Source organism: Canis lupus, chromosome 9 (assembly GCF_048164855.1).
Source record: "Canis lupus baileyi chromosome 9, mCanLup2.hap1, whole genome shotgun sequence".
NCBI classification, from domain to species: Eukaryota; Metazoa; Chordata; class Mammalia; order Carnivora; family Canidae; genus Canis; species Canis lupus.
This window is the reverse complement of record NC_132846.1, coordinates 34,347,503-34,368,360: the sequence shown is the minus strand read 5'-3', so window position 1 is coordinate 34,368,360 and position 20,858 is coordinate 34,347,503. Positions and strand designations below refer to the sequence as shown.

General features: G+C 36.6%; 2 protein-coding genes across 21 annotated transcripts in view; one reads left to right on the top strand and one right to left on the bottom strand.

The window, feature by feature from the left end:
* Positions 1-18,385, bottom strand: part of AP5M1 (adaptor related protein complex 5 subunit mu 1) — a 58,265-nt gene extending 39,880 nt beyond the window's left edge. For 5 of the 19 annotated variants that reach the window (XR_012036664.1, XR_012036665.1, XR_012036667.1 and 2 more), the window contains exons 1-6: positions 17,830-18,363; positions 11,612-12,257; positions 7,055-7,282; positions 6,277-6,416; positions 5,514-5,599; positions 5,304-5,422 (exon numbers count right to left, since the gene is read on the bottom strand). Coding sequence is in view for 7 of the 19 variants with exons in the window: in XM_072838705.1 (XP_072694806.1) it covers positions 5,304-5,422; positions 5,514-5,599; positions 6,277-6,416; positions 7,055-7,282; positions 11,612-12,257; positions 17,830-17,903 (1,293 nt within the window). In the remaining 12 variants the exon portion in view is untranslated. Of the gene's footprint in view, positions 1-5; positions 790-2,394; positions 2,492-5,303; positions 5,423-5,513; positions 5,600-6,276; positions 6,417-7,054; positions 7,283-11,611; positions 12,258-17,829 lie in introns of those variants that run through there. The other 14 variants (XR_012036659.1, XR_012036656.1, XR_012036657.1 and 11 more) reach the window with 8 other exon arrangements.
* Positions 18,310-20,858, top strand: part of EXOC5 (exocyst complex component 5) — a 58,791-nt gene continuing 56,242 nt past the window's right edge. Inside the window, exon 1 of one of the 2 annotated variants that reach the window (XM_072838696.1) lies at positions 18,310-18,603. In XM_072838696.1, the coding sequence (XP_072694797.1) occupies positions 18,577-18,603 (27 nt within the window). In that variant the 5' untranslated portion in view covers positions 18,310-18,576. The remainder of the gene's footprint in view (positions 18,604-20,858) is intronic. The other variant, XM_072838695.1, reaches the window with a different exon arrangement.

The following is a 20,858-nucleotide window of genomic DNA, read 5'->3' as shown; positions in this document are numbered from 1 at the left end:
AACACAATTATTTCAAGAAAGGCAATACTTTGAAATATGCATTTTAATTTCACTTCATCAAGGCATTATACTTTTTACAACTTTAAAAATATGGGTTTATTAAATATTTAAATCTATCCTTGACCTTATTTATGCCAAACTTATGCAAATATCCCTCATTTATTCCACTTCTATCAATTTTTCTCATTGTTTCCTTTAAATTGTTTCTTATGGACCATTACATCAACTAAAAAAACTTAAAAAATTTTTCATTGGTTTCCAATTCTGTCACCTCTCTTCACCATGGTCCTCATTCTGATCTTGCTGTTCTTTATCTATTCAAAGTTTTAGAGATAGAAATAAACATCCTACTTTCTGGTAATATTTTTTAAAAGTTGCTTCAATGGTTTCTTAAAGTTCTGATCAAAGTTCAGCCTTTTGTTTTAACAGCTTTGTAGCTTTGGACAAATGACAACTTCTTTGAACTAAAGTTTCCTGATATGTAAATTTGAGCTAATAATGCTCATTTGGAGCTAGACCCATGTAAATTCTGATTATTACACACATCTGTAAATATCTAATTCTGCCTTTTCTATCTTTCTTTTTCATGCTTTTCTTCATAATGAAAAAGAGGTAGGATGTATTACCTTGTTATTTATTTATTCAGTCTAAGAACCTAGTAACATTGAAAGCAATACAGCATACTGGTTAAGTGGGCACACTCCAGAGCCAGACTGCTTGGTTTGATTCCCAGTCTTGCCATTTACTAGCTATGTGACCCTAATCCCTCTATTCCATCAGCATCCTCATCTGTAAAATGGAGATAACAATTCTCACACACGGTGCTGCGAGGATTAATAAGTTAATACACATAAAATATTTAGAATTATGCCTGGCACAAGGTAAACAATAAATGTTACTTATTATTATTTAAATTAACATTAATATTGGCATTAATATTTTCAGAACTAAATTGTATATTATGAAAATAGATTGTATTGTCAAGATGATGGTAAAATAAAGATCTTAAATAGTTGCACAAAGTGGCAGTCACGTTCTGAAACTAACCGAGGAAGGAAATAAAAGACTGGCCATAATTATGCATTTAAAAGGACCTCTTTTATTCAATATATTAATATTTTATATTAATTTACATTAAAATATAAAGATTTTATATTAAAGAGGTAGATTACTGAAACATCCCATTCTGTATTATGCTGAGAACCGCTACAATTTGTTCAGTTAATAAGATACTCAAAATATTTTAGACATATCTAAAGAGACAATAGATCTCTCATAGACAATCTAAAATATTGGTCTGTTTGCATTCAGTATCCCATTGATAGAATCCAAAATTTTTGCATTTAGACAAAACCACTGGTTTGTCTAAATTGATATAATTATATCATGCCTTCATTAAAAAAAATGCATCATGAAGACTCTTCTATGTATATGCATTTCTTTAAAATATGACACAAAATATGATGAAAAAAAGAAATCCTAAGGAAGAATATGACTTATTCTGATTATATTACATAGAAGTTACTTTTGCCCTTCACAAGTAATTACTTAGAATTCTATAGTTCCAAGTTCTGTAATTCTTCTAAACTTTCAAGTACAAAGTCTTATCTTATTCTACCTATTCTGGGACTCTAATCCTTTTTTATTTTTTTTAATTTTTTTTAAAGATTTTGTTTATTTATTCATGAGAGACACAGAGAGAGAGAGAGGCAGAGACAAAGGCAGAGGGAGAAGCAGGCTCCATGCAGGGAGCCTGATGTGGGGCTTGATCCCAGTACTGCAGGATCACGCCGTGGGCCGAAGGCAGGCGCTAAACCACTGAGCCACCCAGGGATCCCCCTGGGACTCTAATCCTTAAAGAAACATTTATCTAGGGGCGCCTGGGCCCCAGTCAGAAGAACATGTGACTCTTGACCTTGGGGTCATGGGTTTGAGCCCCATGTTAGGTGTAGGGATTACTTAAATCTTAAGAGTTCTGCTTATGTTTAACTAACTTAACCTCATTTTAGCTACTTTTCTGTTTTATGCTTCCATAAATACTTGATGTGAATTAAATAATTCTGAATTCATTTATAAATTGCTTTGTATCCCTGTGTTTTCATATACAGTATATATATGTTTACTTATAACCAACAAACTCACTGAAGGCTAAAAACCTTCTTTCTATTGCCCTATTTATAAAATGGAGAGAGTGCTAAATAATGCTCATTTACTGCAGCATTTGCTAAAAATATTCAAAATTTTAAATAATAATCATATTATGATCAGATCAGAATTTTTATAAACTGGAATTATTCTCTGATTTCTTTCTGTTACATTTTAATTTTATCTTAGGTAATAACTGCATAGCACCATTTTAACTACCTCAAGTTAGTTTGAATCTATACAACTTACATGTACTTATTTTTGGTTTTCCTGATGCAAAAACTTGAACTGAATGCTGATCCGCATAACAACCAGTGAGTGTATAATCTAAGATCTTAAAATGAAGCTAGAAAAAAGAAGAGAAACATACCAAATTGAGGTGATTATTTGATAAAAGTGATGGCCTAACAACCAGTGAGTGTAAAATCTAAGATCTTAAAATGAAGCTAGAAAAAAGAAGAGAAACATACCAAATTGAGGTGATTATTTGATAAAAGTGATGGCCACATTTTTTCCTTTGACACTTTAGGAATTTATTTCATATAGTTCACAAAATAAAAATGTCTCTATGTATACATACATACATACATACATACACCTTTTTCCCTTTGTATTAGGACTATTTCTTTGTAGGGTTGTCATTATGAAGTGCTTAACATCCACCAGATACTTCACTAATATGGACTCTAATCTATATTGCAAAGCATCCCTTATTTACAAAGGGCACTGAGGTTCAGAGATGGAGCAATTAGCATCCTGAATGTAAGTAGCAGAGCTGGCATATGAACTCAGACTCAACTGACAAGAAAAGTTGGTGCCTCTTCCTCTAGGGTGTCTGGTATTCTGTATATTCTCGTCTATCTCTAAGGCTATATGATTGTGATCTATCTCAGATCATAATTCTTTTATAGTCAGAAATGTAGATAATTCCTAGCAAAACACAAGAATGCAATTATTAAAACTGAAACAGTTTGTTTCATGTTTGGGAGGAATGAGATGTTCTGCTTAATCTTCCAAAAACTGAAATTCAATTTTTATAGAACTAAGCTTAGAAATCATCCTTTGTCTCACCTGCAAAACCTTTCTAAAATGTTATTCATATTTTGGGATTTAACTGATAATGTGGCATCATCAGTATAAATGATGATTATTATATTGTGCTATTGTAGAAAGGGCCATTAGTACCTTCTCTGAAGGCAGAGTAGGGGTGCCTGAGTCACAATGATATTCACATGAACAATCAAAGGTCTGTGTCTTATCGAGTGAGCTCAAGTATCCTTTTGCTGTGGTTCTCATTTTTACTGCTAAAAGCTCCTGATTTTGCAATATCCTGTTATCTTTTCTATACTTCTTCCACTTCTCATCCCTTCAAATTTCTCCCATTTCCTAACTTTCTCCTTTTCATTGCCAAACTAACTGATCTACATACATAGGATGTAAATTTTCCAATCTTCTAAGCAATTTTTTTCCTATTGCAACTCATTTTCTCTCTAATAGAAAAGGGCTTTTGCTTGCTTGTTTAGTAGAATTCTGGATTCTGGAAGTTATACCAAGATTGATTTCCACAAAACTAGATATTATAAAAAAAAGTTATAATCCCTGTCTTTGTAAGACCTATGGTATAGTAACATTTCACATTTTTTCTGAAAAAATATCTGGAAGTAGGAATCTTTATAATAATCCTTGAAACAAAGTTTGTGGATATAGCTAAAGCCAAGATAGAAGAAATGAATATCACTAATCTACTTCTGACTTCACTACTATTTCCTCTAATTGTTTTTATAAATAGATTTCAATGTCTCTGATTTCTCTACCATTCTACCTAAGTTTTCCTCCTCCTTTTCTGATCACTCCTTCAATTCCTCTCATTGGGTCTTCAAAATGATCCGCTTATTTTCACTTTTTCTGATGATATTTATTTTTACTACCTCTACTATTTTTCTCCACAGGTAACTTCTAAATTCTTATATACTGTTGAATTTTCTCTTGAGAATCATGCTCTAGGTTTTTAGCTACCTACTAGACACTTATATTAGGATATGTTGCTATCACCAGCAACATCTATGATATGGAGCCCACTTCCTCCTAACTTTCTCCATATTAGTACTTTCCCTAAGTATATTCATCCATCAGCAAATATTTATGTGGTAGGTAATCAACTAGGTGTTGATGATAAAAATAATGAATGAATGACACTCATATGGTCTCTGCCCTCTTGAAGCTTCAAGTCTGATTTAAGCTACTTTTTTTCCCTTAAATCTTGGACTTAAAACCATTTTTTATTTCTATATTTAATTAGTGACCAATGCTTTACTTTTATCACAGCTTCTCCAGCAGTCTTTCTTTCTTTCTATGATCCTAAGCATCATTAACTTACTACCTTTCATTGGGAATCAAGGTTTTTGGTTTTTTTTCTACTCACTTTCTCACATTCATTCCAAATTGATCTTCATAAAGTACTATTTTCTGAAAGACCACTCCCATACTAAAAAAAACCCTAACATTTTCTAACAAAGGAATATAAGTCAGAATGCAAACCCTCCAAAGCTACAATCTAGATCTAAATCACTTATCCAGTCTGATGTATTACTACTATTTCTAGCACTGGTTCCTAAGTGTGCCTGTTATCCTTCATTCTTTTAAGTCATTTATTTACCTATATAAATGTTAGTCAATCTGCAAAGTTTCATTTTCATGCTTATCTGGTCACAGAGTTTTGCTTAAACTCCTACCTCTTACTGCAAAGGTTTCCTTGACCACATTGATCAGAAGTACTCACTATTTCCTTCAATACCAAAAGCAGCACTGATCAATTACTAACATTCATCAGTGGAAAATCTCTAGAGGGCAAGGGCTAATCTCATATTTTCTGTATACAAATCTTCAATGTAATAACTAAGAGCTGGGTAGGTAGAACTTGGTTAATTTGATGTGCTAAGGTTATAACTGTTTTATTTTAAAATTGTTAAAGTATTAAGTGAAATAGAAAGTCACTAATACTAAACAAAAAGAAATCTCACAAAAATCTAAAAAAAAGACTTAGCACAGACAAAAAGTTCCCCCACAAAAAACAGCCAGAAAACATTAAAAATCAATTAGATATAGGCCACTTAAAAACAAAAGAGTTCTAATGTAGTGAGCCACATAAATGTATTTACCTTTAAATATGCTGTACCTCCAATGCAAATCTCATCAAATGGCTGCTTCTCATGACTCTTAGCTCCAAAAGTTACAGTTCCAGAAAGACTAATTTCCATGGATTTGGGGAACTTCTGTCCTAAAAACACAAAGGTACCAGGTAACTATTTTAAAGTAAGTAGATTTTACAACAGATGAATGAGAAAAAAAGTCAATAAATAAAAGCTCACCAATAATCCAGATCAATAAACTTTTCTCTCGAAATACTTCAAGCTGGCCAAAACTAACTTTGGATTCCACATGTGTGATGGGACCTCTTTAAAAAAGAAAAGGATACAACAGAGAGAAAAAGTGATCACAGAGGAGTTTTTAAGAGACCTAAGTCAAATCTAGCTAGTGTTATTTAATAGGACAGCATAAAAGCAAATCCGAATTCAAGTTTGCAGACTAAAGCAGAGCAAGTATTTTATCTCTAAAACATCAGAAACACAAACACTTTTGGTGATGATATACATTTCATTAACTTTAAAGACAATTATAAAATCATATAGAACATATTAATTCAGTTATATGTATTGACACATTAAAATTATGATTTTACTCTATCTTTAAGCATCCTATGGAAAGAACTATGCTGCAGAACAAATTTAAAAGCACAACTGATAAGGAAGTAATCTTATGATATCATTGGCTTAATTCACCAGGTAGCTGATAGTTGAGTTTGACTTGTATGTAGACCACAGAGAAACTGCTAGAAATAAAGCCAGCAATGAAATAATCCTCAAAGAAGCTACATTGACTTAGGTTTATATTTACTAATAAGTTTAACTAGAAAAGGTAAAGAGAGCATTTTTATGGTTGATTTTTGGTTCAGAATCAGCATTCATTTGAATAAAACAAATTTTTAGATCTTAAAACAAATAATTTACTGTAGGGAGGTGGGAATGTACTAAGAAAGGGAGAAATCATGGCACCACATTATTTTATTCCTACCTATTATAGAAAGGTATATGAGCTTCACAGAATTCAAAATTATTTTTCACACTTTCATGAAGTTTTAAGTTAACTGTTATTTTTACTTTTATTTCTTCCTCTTTCATTTGATAAAAACCCAAAATTGGTGGGACTGGGACCTGGAAACAAACATAAACAAATTTTTGTACAATTCTCAGGTGATTGGGTGCAAAATACCAATAATGCTTGAGAAAAAGGCCCTGCAGTAATGTAGTCATTGCGTACAGATTACTCCACACTCTTTCGATAAAAGATGAGGGAGCCATTATCATTCTAAAGGCAAGGATTTTTCCTCCTCTGTTTCCAGAGATCAGAAAGATACCTGACATTTTCCCTCATTTGCTCATTCAGGTTCCCCTCCTCTAGGTTGGGAGGAATGTCTGACACAGCACTTATTCAACAAACAATACCTATTAATAATATTATATAGTTGTAACCACAGTTGCCTGGGATTACGGGTGTCTATGTTCATAATCCAAACCTGACTAAATTATACCAAGATCTATCCTGTGACCATGGAGTCCTTATTAGGCAACATTAAAAAATCCCATAATTTTGAAAACCATTCAATGCTATTACTAACACCAGAGAGAAGAGGTATCCTTTTTAAGACCTAAATCTTCATCTTCATTTATTAATTATTATCTGGTAAATAATGAAAAGTTCTCATGTGGGCTAAAAGTGTGAATGATTTACTTACAATAGAATTCATAAGCATGAAGATTCACAAAGTCTCAACTTTTCCAAGGTTGTTTACCTGAGAAGTGTAGTAGCATAAGTTGAATGACTCTAAAGGAGGAGTGAATGGAAATTTGTAAGGTCCGCTAAATGCAGAATCATCCATTGCATCAATGCTACTAGAAGTCAGAATGGCAGAATCAAGAGAAGTCACACAAGGATGAACTAGAATATCCTGAAGTGGAGACCCATTGGTAGGGAGACTCAAGCTGATGGTAACATTTGGCATAATTCCTTCTAAATCACACTGCAATAGAAACAGAAACAGATATTACCAAGATCTTAGATGCAGCACTTTTCAGAACTTTCCATGGATTTCTGCTTTGAGGTTGTAACAGATAGACATGGTGGTATCTCATACTTATCTGTGAATTCTGGCTTCTCCATACTAAAATCATTAGTGACTGTCTCTGGAAGGTTGCAGCTTAGATCAGAAACTTTGTTCTCTTAACTCCTTTTACAGTTGGTATGAGCTTCTCAGAATTCAAAATTATTTTTCACATCTGCATGAAGTTTTAAATTAACTGTTGTTTCTGGTAAGCCCTAAATCTTATATTAAATATCTTTACTCTCTTAAACCTTGTAATGGCTTTTTCTGACCCAAATGGCTTTTCCTGACCCAACAAATTGACACTTGTCTGTTCATGGTAATCAGGTTCTTCCTTTCTACCTCAGCTCTAACCTGACATTTACCTCTATTAAAGCACCCAATTAAAACTAGCCCATTGGGCCATATAAGGCTTATTGACATATTTTGTTTGACAAAATTTGTTTGACAAATTGACACTTGTCTGTTCATGGTAATCAGGTTCTTCCTTTCTACCTCAACTCTAACTTGACATTTACCTCTACTAAAGCACCCAATTAAAACTAGCCAATTGGGCTATATAAGGCTTATTGACATGTTTTGTTTTGTACACTTAAACAAATATTTTAAGAGTTAATAGAAACTCAGCAGGTAGGATTAGCTCCAGATGCAAGCAGCTATTTCCACTACCATATACATGGCATGCATCACGTAATAACTGCTTATCTCCTCTATAGGTGTTTGTGCCCTGTTTCTCTCTTGAAGCTTTAAGTCCTTTTTTTTAAAATTTTTATTTATTATTTATGATAGTCACAGAGAGAGAGAGAGAGAGAGAGAGAGACGGAGATGCAGGCAGAGGGAGAAGCAGGCTCCATGCACTGGGAGCCCGACGTGAGATTCGATCCCGGGTCTCCAGGATCGCGCCCTGGGCCAAAGGCAGGCGCTAAACTGCTGCGCCACCCAGGGATCCCTTTAAGTTCTTTGAAAGCAAGAATTGTTACATTTTTCTTATTATTTCTAGTACCTGGCACATTGCTATGCACAAGAGACATTCAAAGAAATGTTTACTGAATGGGTATCTTCTTCTAATTGTGGATCCTACCTTTGTTTTCCATTCTAATGTGACGTTTTACTTCCTTATGTTTTATTTACTACTTGACATATGCGTGAATTCAAGAATAAATGTTATACGACGTAAGCACTTAGAGAAAAGGCAGGCACTATGAACAATACCTGGTTTTAATACTTCATAAAGATTTTTGGGTAACAGTTACAATACTATCACATTTGAAAATATAAATGTCCTATTACCTTACCTCAAAACTTAAAAACAGCTTAGTGTTTTGAGTTTTAAACCATCACTCTCTATATGTGAACTAGCAAGAACAAAGAAACATTTTGTCTCTTGATATTTTAGGGAAATAATAAAATGAGCAAATCTTATTAGAAAATACTATTACAATGTTTATATATTCAGTTTATATTTATTAAATTAGCCTAATATTCTTAGAGGGATTGGAAAATTGCAACCAGTAAGGAAACCACCAATGAATTATCTGCTACCTAATCATTTAAAATAGCAGATCATCCCTGGGTGGTGCAGCGGTTTAGCGCCTGCCTTTGGCCCAGGGCGCGATCCTGGAGACCCGGGATCAAATCCCACGTCGGGCTCCCGGTGCATGGGGCCTGCTTCTCCCTCTGCCTATGTCTCTGTCTCTCTCTCTATGTGACTATCATAAATAAATAAAAATAAAAAATAAAATAAAATAGCAGATCATCCGTCATTTACTATAGAATGCAGACTTTCTTTCTAGATGAGACCTGAGTACTACCCTTTAAGGCAATCTGACATATGTAAATCTGGACTTTTAACTAGAAATTATAAAAACAGAAAGGACCTAGGAACTTTCCTGATTTTAAAAATGAAAAAGACTAAAAATTGTGACTTTTCCAAAGACACACAAAGAATTAGCGGTAGAGTAAGGATTAGAACTTCAGTCCACTGAATTTTGGTTCACTAGGTTTTCTACTAGGAACATTAAATGAAAATAATTATTTCCATTTATAATAGGCTTTATAATAAAACTTTAAATAATAAGCCCCTGAATAATTTTTTTTAAAGATTTTATATATTTATTCATGAGAGGCACAGAGGGAGGGGCAGAGACATAGGCAGCGGGACTCGATCCTGACATTGGGATCACAACCTGAGCCAAAGGCAGACAACCAATGAGCCCCCTGAAGAACTTTTAAAAAAAATGTTTGGCTAAAAGATGTACCAGGTTTGGCTAAAAGATGTACTATTTACATGCAAGTTTAAAGAAACATTTAGGGGAACCTGGGTGGCTCAGTTGGTTAAGCATCTACCTTCAGTTCAGGTCATGATCCCAGGATCCTGGAATTGAGCCCCACTTTGAGCTCCCTGCTCAGTGAGGAGTCTGCTTCTTCCTCTCCCTCTTGCCCCACCCCACTTATGCTCTCTCAAAAATAAATAAAATCTTAAAAAAAAAAATTTAGTGCATGGATTAAGGCACACTCCCCCTTTTTATTTTTAGAAGTTTTTTAAAGAAGATTCTCCATCATGATAATTTGTATAGAAACCAATCCAAAATTTCCATAAGCAATAAACTAGGGTCAGCCTATCAATGAGCTGAGATATTTAAATACCATATTAATTACTAGCAAATTATATATAACATATTCCCTATATATTGCCACAGAATAAGAAAACAAAAATGGTGAATTTTCCTTTTATTTTACAGAATTATGGGAAAGGATTCACCTGCTTTAAGATTTATAAATGACATAATCCACTTTTATGATGGATTTTAGAGCCATTTATAATAGTCCTTCTTTTTTTTTTTTTTTAATTACAGAGAGGCAGATGAGGGAGCGAGAGAATCTTAAGCAGGCTCCATGCCCAGTGTGGAGCCTGACATGGGCTTCAATCTTACAAACCTTAGATGGTGACCTAAGCCAAAATCAAGAGTCAGACGTTTAACTGATGGAGTCACCCAGTCACCCGATCATTTACAATAGTTATTTTTAATAAGTTAGTAACTGGAATGTATTTTTGATCATGATAGAAGTTAGTTTAAAACAGACACATAAACTCATAAGTTACTTTAAAGTTAAAGAGGAAAAGAAAGACCCAATTTGTCTGCCAGGACTGTTCTAATTTTCTGTTCTTAAAATCTACTTTTATCTATAGCATTTGTACACAGCCACTCAACACTATGTATGATTAAAAATTTTATATTCACAAGTGTAGAGAAAAAAGAATATCAGAAAAATAAAGACATCTAAGATTACTGATATAAACTTGTAGAAATTACACAGGGCTTTTTTGACTATTATTCAAAATGGCACTTATCACTTCTAATTATAGTTACTCCTATTTTCATTTCCTATTTTCTAACCTTAAACCAGAGAAGCCTATATTGACCTACCAACTTGTTTAAATAATGTAAGAGCCCTTCAAAATGGTTTTAGATATTAAGTCCAAGATTTGTCAATTTCACCGTTAGAGAAAATGGAAAAGGTATGACGGTTTTAAAATATTTTTACGAATTCTTGACATTACTCTTTTCATAAGGTGAAGCCTAATTCTAGTCCCCTTGAATGTGGACTGAACTTAGTGACCTGTTTCTAATGAACGAAAAGTGGTGAAAGTGATGCTATCTGATCTCAGCCAAAGTAATAAAAAGAATAATAGCTTCTACCTGTACCTTCTCTTTCTCTCTCAACATATGATCTAGAAGCTAGTCATCAAGTCGTGAGGATATTCTTGAAAAGCCTACGGAGAAGCCCACATGGAAAGGAACTGAGCCCTCCCACCAACAACCAGCACCAACTTGCTATCCATGTGAGTGAGCCACCTTGCCAGTAGATTTTCCAGCCCCAATAAAACCTTCAGGTGACTAGAACTCTAACTATAATCTTGACTGTGATCTCATGATAGACTCTATACTAGAAGTTCCCAGTTAAACTGCTCTTGAATTCTTAACCCACAGAATACTGTAAGGATAATAAATGTTTACTTTGGGGATAGTGTAACAATTCATTATGCAACTTTATATAACCAATACAAGTCATAAGGAATGCAAAACGGTAATGTTACAAAATTTCATATGAATCTAATGTTTAATGACTGCTGTTTATGATAAGAACCAAGAACGTCATATAACAATGTAAAATAAAGTTAGAAGATTCTACTTTTCTCCAAGGTGTTAAATGGTATGATAAAACAAGTACCAGAGAAAATCTCACCTTGCAAGTGACAGCTCCAACGACCTGCCATGTATCTGCTATATCCTGTTTATCATATTGCATGGATTTTACCTTTTCAGTGATAGAAATAGAAACTTGTGGTTTTCCTTTGTATGTTCCAACTTTCCAGGCTGGCTGTTTTTGTGGATGTGTCACAGAAGCAAAATTAATACTATCCAATGAATTCTGTAAGTTGGCATCTAACAAAGTTCCAAATGGACAAGCTTGTAGAAGCAAATCAGGCAGTTGGTTCAATTTTGTATTTATTTCAGTGTCATGTTTTTGACCCAAGTAAAGAAAATCCTGTATCCCAAAAAGAAGTTCAAAGCCTTGTGAAATTCCACTAATGCTAATTAATGGTGGGTGAGGGGATAAAGTTTGTTCAACTAGTGGAACACAAGCATATATCATGTTATTCTTCAGAAACGCAACAACTGGCCAGAGTTCTCCACCTCCTATGAGGAGTCCATAGACAGATGTTTTATTGATGTGTGAACAGCTATCACGGCTTTCTATGAAGTCCTTATCATCATCCAATAATCTAAGTTCAAAGAGTAGTGCTTTCATAAAGGGACCATCTTCAGGAATAGGCATATAACTTGCTCCATTGAAGACTTTGGCTCGTTTTTCAACAGTTGGATATCGTCTGAATTATGGAAACAAAAGTATTGTAAAGGTTCTTCCAAGGAAAATAAAAATAGAAAAATTAAACAAACAAACAAATCCAAAACACAAAGCTAACAATAACAACAAATACGTAACATACATCCACAAAAACCACAACCAAAAAAAAAAAATGTATTACATGTTAAATTTCTACTGTAGTAACTGTTATATACTTGGTATATTATCTCAAATTATAAAAAAAAATGTATTACATGTTAAATTTCTACTGTAGTAACTGTAATAACTTGGTATATTATCTCAAATTATGATGTTATTATTTATTACTGAAAATAACTAACTTTAAAAAAGTGTTTGATTTTATTTACTTGAGAAAGAGAGAAAGCACCAGGAGGGAGAATGGCTGAGGGAGAAGCAGGGAGGAAGAAGCAGGCTCCCTGCTGAGCAGGGAGCCCAATGCAGGGCTTGATCTCAGGACCCTGGGATCATGACCTGAGCAGAAGGCAGATGTTAACCAACTAAGCCACCTAGGAGCCTGAAAATAACTCAATTTAGTTAATTTTTTAAATAAGTGGAGCACATCATTAAAATTCAAAATTCTCGTTTCTTGGCTGCTCAGGTTCCTGCTTGGTAAGCCAGCAATGTATATTTGGACACATTTTAGGTGTCTAGAAATACTTTTTTTTTCCTGATTGCATCTTAGTAGAGCAGAATCAAAAGAAATGGTTCAATTTAACCTGCCATAATTTTGGATTCACTAGTTGAGATGATACAAATGTAAAAGAAATAATTTATTCTACTCAACTAATACTGAATAACAAATACTCTTGAGTCTTCTTGCTAACTCCTTAAAATGTAAGAACATTTTAATAATAAAACTATTTATCTCTATGGCCCTGATATTGCGAGGTTATAAAAATAATGTAATCTGAATAATCCTTTACATGTCCTAGACTGAACAGTAAATTACTAATATAACTTTTGAGGAAAAAGACTAGGAGATGCTTTTACTCATGCACAAAATGTTAGTCACATTTTCTTAGTTTAAAATAACTTCTGTGTAAGTCATCTAACTTCCCTAAGTCTGTTTTCTTACTGTAAAATAAAAGGGTATCTAAAGAATATATCAGAAATTGTCTTCAAGGATCAAAAAAACCACACCTGGCCAAAATAATTTTTTTTTTCATTACAACCCCTAATAAGATATTGATGTTTACTAATAATTTTTAAAAAGAAAAATAGGAATGTATTCAAAGTTATATTAGTGAACCTCACTCATATTCTGATGTACTTGCTCAGCTGAGAAAGGAAAAGAATCAGCTAGCCCTTTACTAATGACTTAGCAGCTGAATGCTATTTCTTTCCCTGGGTCTTTGGATAAGAAGAGTTGAGAACTTTGGACTAAACTCTAGCCCACTGTCTTACCCTTTGGTTATCTAGACAATAATTAAAGTCTTTCTAAAGTGTAAGAATCTCAATGTTGGATGTAAAGATAAGAAGTTTACATGTGACTGTATATAATACCTTGATATATGCTCAATAAATATTGTTGGATGATTCAACGTATCATTTCAGATTTATTCTAGACCTTTTCTAAAACAGGACTCAAACCTTGGCCCTACAATTATGGGGTAAAATAACTTAAGTCATACTTCAGCTGATACTATTACTATATATCTAGACAGCAAACTTCTAAATCAAAATCTAGACAAAGTTTTGTTTTGGAAAATGTAGTTACATGCAGGAAAGATCATCTGTTTTTAAAAATCTTAAATGAGGGGATCCCTGGGTGGCTCAGACATTTAGCGCCTGCCTTTGGCCCAAGGCGTGATGTGATCCTGCAGTCCCGGGATCGAGTCCCACGTCGGGCTCCCGGCATGGAGCCTGCTTCTCCCTCTGCCTGTGTCTCTGCCTATCTCTCTCTATCATGAATAAATAAATAAAATCTTTAAAAAAATAAAAATAAAATAAAAATCTTAAATGAGGGCCATTAGTCTTTGGCATATATGTGGATAATATGCCAAAGTATACATGTACTAAAGTATACTTTAGTACTTACACCAGGCCCAAGAGGTCAGAAAACGGAAAATAATAAAACATAACTAATTTCTTTAATGATTCAGAATCAGTAAGTGACAATAAGTTATCTGAACATAACTTGCTGCCTCCCAGAGATGCTGAAAAGCTCACCCAAACCTATCTGAATTCTTCTGAAATCTCCTGGGTACAATGAGAAAAAAAAAATCTGAAAACAACCCTAAGTTCTTCCAGGAACTTATTTTTTTATTTTATTTTATTAAATCTATTTATTCATGAGAGACACACAGAGAGAGAGGCACAGACACAGGCAGAGGGAGGAGCAGGCTCCATGCAGGGAGCCTGACAGGGGACTCGATCCCGGGGCTCCAAGATCACACCCTGGGCTGAAGGCGGCGCTAAACTGCTGAGCCACCAGGGCTGCCCCCAGGAACTTATTTTTATAAGTAGTAAAAGAAAATCTCATCTCCAAAAGATATTAAGGTAAGTTACAAAGCCACAGATACAAATACAGTATGGTACTGACCCAAGAACAGGCAAATAAAATCGAACTGAAACAGACCAGCATTTGTGAGAGAGACATAATCAACCATCAATAGTCCCCGAAGTCAATGAAAAAAATACATATACTGAAAAAATGCATTAATCATACAGGAAAACTGGCCTATACTGATAACGGGAGAGCTTGGTTCTTATCTCACAGAGTAGAAGAATGAATTTCCAGACTACAGAGAGAAAGCAAAGACAAAGAAATTTATTAAGCAGAAATAACAGAGAAAGCACTCAAAAGGCAGAGGAGTCTACACAGAGTTGCCACTTGAGGGCTTGTATGGTCTTTTTATAGAAAGCTGCCCAGGGAACTTGGTAAATTTCTTGTCAATATAGGGTGGATTTGTAAATATAGATCTATATTTAGAACAAGTGTGGTGGACTTCTAACAAGATTTTTTTTTGGTAAATATCATGAGTACAAATAAGGTGTTCCCTTCTTTCTGGTTAGTATTTCCTCCATATCTATGCCTGAGATTTCTCTGATTACTTAGTAGCCATTAAAGGGGATACTCCCTAACATTTTAGAGCTAGGGAGCCAGGTTTTTCTGTTTTTACTGTCTTATCTGTTTCCTTGGGATGGGTAGGAGCCACCCTGGGACCTTTTCCTTATCTTTCCTGGTCTAGCTCCAAGTGCCCCTAACTAGTTCCTACAACAATACTATAGAGGAAAATATAATGGCATGCCTTTATTAGCACCACATCTGGAGATGGATTAAAGACCTAAACATGACAGATAAAATGATAAAGTTAAAAGAAGATAACGTAAGATAGCCTTGGGAAATAAGGGTAGAGTATGACTTCAACAAAAACCCCAAAGTACTAACTATTTTGTAGTAAAATCTGGTTTGTTTAACCAAGGTACATAAAGTTGAAAATGACAAAATAAGAGAAAATATCTGTAGTAGCTAAAAATGACAGATGTCTAGTTTCAAGAATATACAATGAATACACAATACACAATGAATTAATTTTCAGGAGAAAAATAACATGAAAACAGACAAAAAGCAACTCTCAAAGATAAAATGGACAAGGATATGTACAAGCAATCCAAAGAGTTTACAATTATTGCTACCCAGAGAAATACAAAAGGCTAACAAGCATTGCTACAGAGAAATGCAAATGAAAATAAGATATCCTTTATAGCAATATTGACAAAAAATGGAATAAAGGTCAGGAAAGAATGGATATAGGAACCTTTGCTCACTGCTAATGAGAAGAGTATCGACTGGAGAAGCTATTCTCAAGAGCTAATTATTTGGCAATATTTAGTTAAAATCAGCATAGATAGGGTATTTGGTGCATCACTATTCTGAAGGCTGAGTCGGAGGCAACCTGGCGTATCATCACCAGGGTAAAAGGAAAACAGGTAAAAACATGGAGAATGTAAACCATGGAATACAACAGAGCAATGGCCTAGATCTGCACCGTCCAAAAAAGGAGCCACACGTGACTATTTAAACAAATTAAAATTAAACAAGATTGAGTTCCTGTTATAATAGCCACATTTCAAAATCAAAATAGCTACAGGTGGCTAGTGGCTACAATTGTAAACAGCAAAGATTTGTAACATTTCTCATGTCCATCATTGCAGAAAATTCTATTGAACAGTGCTGCTCTGGATGAACACAAAGTAACATGGATGTTTCTTAAAAATAGTGCTGAGAAGTCTGGCAAATATAAGAAAAGAAAATGAAGTTTGTAGCACATACTTAATTGCGTAATTTGAAAAATGCACAGACACACAAATAAAGGGACAGCAACAAACAAAGAGTTACCTGTGAGGAGGAAGAGAAAGGCAAAAAGAAAAATACTCAAAGGACTCTGTAAGTACCTTGGATAAACCAATGGGGCTCCTGAACCATACTAAAAGATAGTATTAAATTCCTTCCTTGAGCTACAATAATAACAAAGTAAGCCAGGTATGCTGGGAGAAACGGTAAACTTTAATTCTGATAACCTCAGTAACAAAAAATGTTTAGGTTGTGAAGAGGAAATCTTCCATATCCACACTGTCAACCAGTTTCATTCAAAATCACACTCCTCTTTATCTGCCTTTATCTCAATACAGAGCTATCCCTCCTCCCTACAGAGCTTTAGTCAGGGAAGAATAAATATGTTGGCAAGAAAGAACTGTCAATAGCCACTAAGAATAAAAGGTGATACAGATTACAGAACTGCCACTTGCATTTCATAATGAGTTATAATTCTCATCCCAGAACAATTTTGAAAGAATTTGCGGCAAATTCTAAGAGTGGAGCCAGATCAGCAGCTTACACCATTCTAAGAAAAAGTGAATACGATTTAGTTTTTTGTACTTTTCTGATTTCCTTCAACAATAAGCAGTTTCAAAGTAACCCATCTGGAAGTTCCTAACAATGAAAACACAATACGAAAATGACGGGTCTTTCACTGCTCAGCAAAAATTTTCTGGAAGAATGAGCTAAAAAAAAAAAAAAGTCCTTGAATGATCTTTATTAACGAAAGTATAAAAATTTGAAACATGTTTAGTGCGCAGTAAGTTTCCTTCTCTTCCTTTGGTCATCTCTAACCTCCATTACTGAGCAGGTGGAGTTAATTAAAGGCGCCTGGGTGGCTCAGTCCATTACGGGTTTTGCCTTCCGCTCAGGTCATGATCCCAGCCGGGGTCCTGGGATCCAGACCCGCGACTTGGGGGCCTCTGCTCAGCAGAGCGCCTGATTCTCCCTCGCCCTCTGCCTGCCGCCTCCCCTGCTTGTGCTCGCGCTCTGTCAAATAAATAAATAAAAAACATATATTTTTAAAAAGGTAGTAATACTAACACTGAAAAGCACATGATGCTTAGTATGTGTCAAACATCAACTCATTTAATTCTCACAACACTATCAAGTAGCAGTGCTAAGATCTCCGTGTAACAGATGAAAGAGGTTAGGTAACTTGCCCAAAGTGGCGGACAAAGACACCCCCGAAGCCACAGTGCATCAAACACCCATCCGATCCATCACCCCTGAGAATTCAAACTGCTTTTACCTGGAGAATCTGACGGTGCCGCCAAGTGGAGCTCCCGGCTCGTGGCTTATAAGCCACACTGCCCGCTGGGCCATGATAAGCCCCTAAAGCATCAACTCCTCTCCAAGGTGGCCACGGAGGAAAGGCGCAGGCCGGCTTTCTCAGACGGGCGCCTACCGGAAGATCCTAGGCTCACCCAAGCTGTGCCACCTTCTGGCCCGCCACAGACAGGCGGGGCTCAGCAGAGACGCAGGCTCGTTCAGGTGAAGTGACTCAAACCTCCGAGGCCCTCCTGTCAACACATGCCACAAAAGTCCTGCGAATCCTCACCCAGAATCTCCAGAGGCATTCCTCCTCAGCAACTCCGGTCCTTTCTTCCTCTAAGGCCCACTTCCGGGACGGTGGCCCGCAAGGGTCAGGGTTCCTCGCCCGCCCCCGCCACCAGTCTCTCTGCAGTTCGCCGGCTGCTGGATTCCCTCCTCGGCCCCTCCCGACAGCCAACAGGGCGCGCAGCTCCACTTCCGGCGTACGAGGCGGTGACAATGGGAGCGGCGCGGGCGGCGCCGGGAGGCAGCTGACAGGCGTCTGCGGCTTCGCTTCATGGCCGCCCTCCCGCCCCGCCTGGGCTCTGTGGGGAGTCGGGGAGCCCGCGGCGGCCCGGAGCCAGGGCTGACGAGCCGAGCGGGGACCTGTGCGCGGCGCCGCTGAGGCGCAGCATGTGAAGAGGAGACGGCTTCCAGCGCGAGGCGAGCTTCTCAGCCGGCCGGGATGGCTACGACGGCCGAGCTCTTCGAGGTGAGACCCTGCGGCTCTTCGGGGAGTGGCAGGCCCCGGGCGCGGGCAGCGAGGTGGGCGGGCGGAGGAGCGGCCGCGGCCCGGGGAGGAAAGGTGCGGCGGGCGGGGGGTGGGGTGGCGGCTCCGGTGGCGGCTCCGGTGGCGGCGCGGGCGGAGCGTGAAGGGGGGGAGGGGCGGCGGGGGGCACTCGGGTGGGGAGGTGGGCAGGGCGCCGAGGCTGGAGTCCGCGGGGAGGAGGGGGGCCTCGGAGGTTCAGGGGTTGGAAGGTGGACTCAGAATGAGAGAAGTGGGAAGGGCTGACTCAGGGCGCGGAGCGAGGAGCCGGCAGCCCCAGGTGGGGCGAGCCCCGGTCTCGTCGCTTGGATCTTCGCGCAATATTCTGAGGGGGCCACCTGAGACTGGGACGACTATTGAGTAATTAAAATCATTTTCTTGCTAAACGTGACAAGTGGCACTCAGGTGCCTGCCAGTTTCCCCTTACATTCAAATAAGCTGAAGTGTTTTGTTTTTTTTTTTAGGACAATAAAGGCCTACTTCAGTCTTCAGACTGAAGGGGGAGGTGAAACTGGTTAATTAACATTTTTGTTCGGGTCTCCGGGAATTTAAATGCATTTTAAGACCCACGTCACTGCAAGCTATAAAGAATCCTTAGCGCCTGAGACAATGAGCATTCTAATGTGTTTTCCTTGAGCGTTTTTCACTCTCTCCAACTTAAAATTTAACTTAGCGAAATTCCATGTAAGACGAAGCTGTGGCGATTGAGATAAATAGAACAGGAAAATTCTGCTTGGACCACCAGACAATGAAATATGAAGGGTCTCTTCTTGTGAAAGAAATGAAAACAGAAACGTGAAGAAAAAGAAAGCAAAGGCCCTTTTTGTGTGTGCTTTTGTGTTTCAAATTGAGTAACAAAAAGGCTAAGTAATAATTGAGAAGAGTACGGTTGACAACTGAGAATTTCTCCACAAGTGAAAATTGGATTCTTTTTCTGCTTAAGAGTCAGCAGGTTTTTTGGCTTAAAATTTGAATGTCACGGTTTTTGCAACAATTGGGAACTTTTCATTTGTTACTTAGATTTTGGGTTCCTGTCAGTTCTTGGGTAGATAATGCTTTTTTGGGGAGGAATTTCATATACTATTGCTATAACAACTAATACATAATAATTTTTGAGTGAAGGATTATAATTACAAGAAAGAATTCGGAAATATTAATTGTATGTTCTCAGGTATGTTGGAGGTGTATTGTATTAGCTTGCCTAATTCCAAAATTGTGCCATCTCTTTATTGATTGATACAGGAGCAGGGAGACATTCTTTTGTTAAAAGCTGTGACTGTGTGTTCCTGAGCAAGATACTAAGTAGTTCTATAGTTCCTTGTTTTATCTTTCACATCTTATAAAGGTAGAAACCGGTTTATGAAGTTGCAATCTTTAATTTACTAAATGAAATGTGTGGCCAGCTATTAATAGAAAACTATCATTTTCTTATATGGTTCCCAAGGCATTAACTTGTGACTTAATGAATCCTGCTTGACATTCCCCTTGTGTCTCCAAGCATATTATGTCTTTTTTTCTTTAATGGTTGGCCACGAGTCACCTAATTTAATTGAAAATATATATGATTTCTGCTCTCCTTACCCCTAGGATAAAAAGGAAGAGATAGAAAAATGCAAACAAATATATTTCTTGAGAAATATATATATACACACACACACATATATATATATTTGCTTTCTAGTGTTACACTATTTAGTGAAGTAGGTGAACCATATTAGGGTTTAACCTGAGTGACTCGTTATGTATAGCTGGAAATACTCACTTAACTGATCAGTGATGGCATAGGCATACTAGTCCTGTGGCCAAAGGGTTCATAGGGTAGCCTTAAACATGCTTATAGATCCTAATTCATGTGACCTTTTTTGTAGCTTCATCAAAATTAAAAGCATATTACAATAAAAGTTACAATTAAATGTAAATAGTTACAATTAAGAAATGTAATTATCTTTTCAGCCTACAGGACTATTCTTGGATAAGTTTTCATCCCTAAGTGAAAAGTTGGTCTCTTTGCTTTAGAGTGAGGAGGAAAACAAAAAACATAACTTCATTCAGTCATCGCTGCCATTTCCTGTTGCTACTACCATAGGATCCAGATTGTAGGACATGTCAGGAAGTGTCTTTTTCTCTTCCCTTTTTTAGTCACAGCTGGAGAACTGTAGGAAACAGAGGTCAGGATGTACTCAGGATATTTTGTGTTTATA